We start from the raw sequence: 723 nt of genomic DNA on the forward strand, positions 1-723 counted from the left end.
ATGAGTCGGACCTGGATGAAGAGGCTGCCCTAAAATACTATAAGATGATGGAGGAGAAGTTGAAACTCAAGAGAAAGAGAACTGAAGACCAAGACACACTTGAAGAAGAAGCGGTGTTGGAAGGAGAGGATCCAAATAAAAAGAGAGGTGTGACCTACCAGATGATCAAGAACAAAGGCCTCACGCCTAGAAGGAAGAAGATCGATCGCAACCCCAGGGTCAAGCATCGGGAGAAGTTTCGGCGAGCCAAGATTCGCCGCAAGGGCCAGGTCCGTGAAGTTCGGAGGGAGTTGCACAGATATGCTGGGGAACTGTCTGGCATTCGCGCGGGAGTTAAGAAAAGCAGGAAGCTTCAATGATACTTATTTTTCTGTGTTTTGGATATCTGCGAGTAGCACTACAGAATCCAATAAAAATTTTATAAAGGATATTGTGTGTTTTATCCTTAAGAAAACTGTGGGTGGGGCAGTATTTGGTTTTTTTCAGAGGATGCTTTTCAGAAGGTGCCACCTCTAAAAGTAGCAGAGAGCCCTTTCCTCACCCAGCCTGTGTATTAAGGTGTTTGCTCTATTGTGATGCTGTCGTCTTTCCAACTGTAAATGCTGGCTTTGCGGGGCTGCAAGGGATGTGTCAAGCCAAGAGAATGAAATGGGCTGTGTGGGACTGATGGGGAGATGGGACGGGATGGGATGAAGGGACCTCCCGAGGGCGGGTTGAGAAGGG

The 723-nt window shown here is 47.7% G+C and overlaps 1 protein-coding gene across 1 annotated transcript in view; it reads left to right on the forward strand.

The window, feature by feature from the left end:
* Positions 1-359, forward strand: part of UTP3 (UTP3, small subunit (SSU) processome component, homolog (S. cerevisiae)) — a gene marked incomplete at its 5' end in the record, with an annotated part of 1,371 nt that extends 1,012 nt beyond the window's left edge. Inside the window, one exon of the mRNA XM_009695763.1 lies at positions 1-359. This exon is cut by the window's left edge and continues 8 nt beyond it. Within this exon, the coding sequence (XP_009694065.1) occupies positions 1-359 (359 nt within the window).
* Positions 360-723: the final 364 nt, after the last annotated feature.

The sequence above is a fragment of the Cariama cristata genome, unplaced genomic scaffold, assembly GCF_000690535.1.
Source record: "Cariama cristata isolate BGI_N322 unplaced genomic scaffold, ASM69053v1 scaffold29172, whole genome shotgun sequence".
NCBI lineage: Eukaryota > Metazoa > Chordata > Aves > Cariamiformes > Cariamidae > Cariama > Cariama cristata.